Consider the following 1,779-nt stretch of genomic DNA (forward strand, 5'->3'; position numbering starts at 1 on the left):
GAGCAAATAGGAGATAAAAGGCCTATGTCTGTTTGCATAGGAAATCTTCTAACAGCTTAGCTATCTACACGCCCTGTTACCAGAGCCATCCTTGACCGTGATGGTGCTGGACACCATTATCAACAACAGTTCAACAACACAGGAGGTGGCAGTCCTCGTTTCACAGGCCACAACACTCTTTTAAATGGCTTGTGTACAATTAGTGGTACATTCTCCATTGTTTGGGAACCCTGCACTAAAGCAAAGCCAGGGAAAGCACTCAACTTGCTCTGCATTTGGACTAGTTGGGTTCCCATCATACATCAGTGTAAAATATTTTTTTTTTCCAGAGTTAGTAATCAGAATTACAGGCAATTTTCTGTTCATGTTCAGAAAAAAACAGCTTCATTACTCAGCCCACCTCCATTTCCCACTAAAACTCTCCCTCTCAACTTTTTCATTTCATGTGATTCATTGCCTCTTTAATGAAGTCATGGAAATGTAGGACAGTTTCTTGCACTGCAGCAAGGCCTACTTGCTGATACTCAAGAAAAAAATTCTTGCTGGACACTGAATTAATGCTCTATTCAACACTCTTTTGATTGCAGTGTAGGAAAAAAACATGTTGCCAACTCCTCCTCGATGCTCAGCTCAGTGACTGAGCACTAGCACAGGTTGCCCAGGCAGGTTATGGAATATCCATCCTTGGGAGTTACTCAAAATCCATATGGACACAGTTCTGGGCAACCAGCTCCAGGAAGGCCTGCTTGAGCAGGGAAGGTTGGACCACATGACCTTCAAAGGTCCCTTCCAACTTCAACAATCTTGTGGCTCTGTAAATAAACTGTCCCACTGAAATCAAATGAGTCTTTGATGCGTACATTACTCAAGACCTCACTCTTTGTTCTTTTCCACCAAGTTACTTACCTAAAGCCATTCCCTGGGTCCTTGAAATTCAGGGCTTTCACAGAGAAGCTCAGGAGAGGCCGGGACAGCTTAGTAGCCAACATGCTTTCAATTAACACACTCTACCAACAGCAAGAATGTTCTTCCTTAGCTCTGCAATACAAGATAGCACCTCTGTTTCAGTTGCTCAATTATTTTGTAAGACATGCTGAGTCCATGTGTTTCAACAAGAAAATAAAGTCCAAAGGAACTCATCTTTTCCCTTTGCAGTCCCTCGCACTGAGATAAACAGCTCAACCTTCAACCATCTCAAGATGCATTTAAATAAGGAAAAGGTTTCTAAGTAAACAACCAGGCAGGGAGGCACTTCGAGAAAATGTCAATTTCTCCTTCTTTAATTAATCTTCAGCTATATTCTCTGAAAAAGGTACAAATTAAGCTACTTACATGGAATATCCTATTTCAAGAGACCTATATGAAAAAATTTTAAACTAACATTCAACTTCAAGCCATGGGTGCTGTTATGTTAGATGCTCCCAAAGCAATCCATGGGCTTTATAGCTAATACAGGCACACAGTTAAAAATACATTTCTTTGTAATTAAATAGCTGGTGATGCTGGACTGTGCACAGGAAAGCACCATTAAACTCACTATGGGATGAAAACAGCTCAAAAAAAAAAATTTTGGGTACAGAAGGTCAATTTCAGCCACATTCACCTTGGCTACAACTGACCTAGGACACAAAAAACATCCTCTCCGTTTAAAGCTCAGCCTCCTTACCCGGAGCTGGTGAACGCTACCTAATGCTTAGGGCTCATCTGCCTCCCTGCCCCGGGCTGGGCCCCGCGGGCAGCGCCGGGGCCTGCCGAGAACCAGGCCGGGCTGAGCGCCCG

The 1,779-nt window shown here is 43.2% G+C and overlaps 1 protein-coding gene across 1 annotated transcript in view; it reads right to left on the reverse strand.

Moving 5' to 3' along the window:
- Positions 1–1,043, reverse strand: part of BDH1 (3-hydroxybutyrate dehydrogenase, type 1) — a 14,243-nt gene extending 13,200 nt beyond the window's left edge. Inside the window, exon 1 of the mRNA XM_009082169.1 lies at positions 907–1,043. Coding sequence (XP_009080417.1) covers positions 907–989 — 83 coding nt within the window. The 5' untranslated portion in view covers positions 990–1,043. The remainder of the gene's footprint in view (positions 1–906) is intronic.
- Positions 1,044–1,779: the final 736 nt, after the last annotated feature.

This window comes from Acanthisitta chloris, unplaced genomic scaffold (assembly GCF_000695815.1).
Source record: "Acanthisitta chloris isolate BGI_N310 unplaced genomic scaffold, ASM69581v1 scaffold25689, whole genome shotgun sequence".
In the NCBI taxonomy this organism is placed as follows: Eukaryota; Metazoa; Chordata; class Aves; order Passeriformes; family Acanthisittidae; genus Acanthisitta; species Acanthisitta chloris.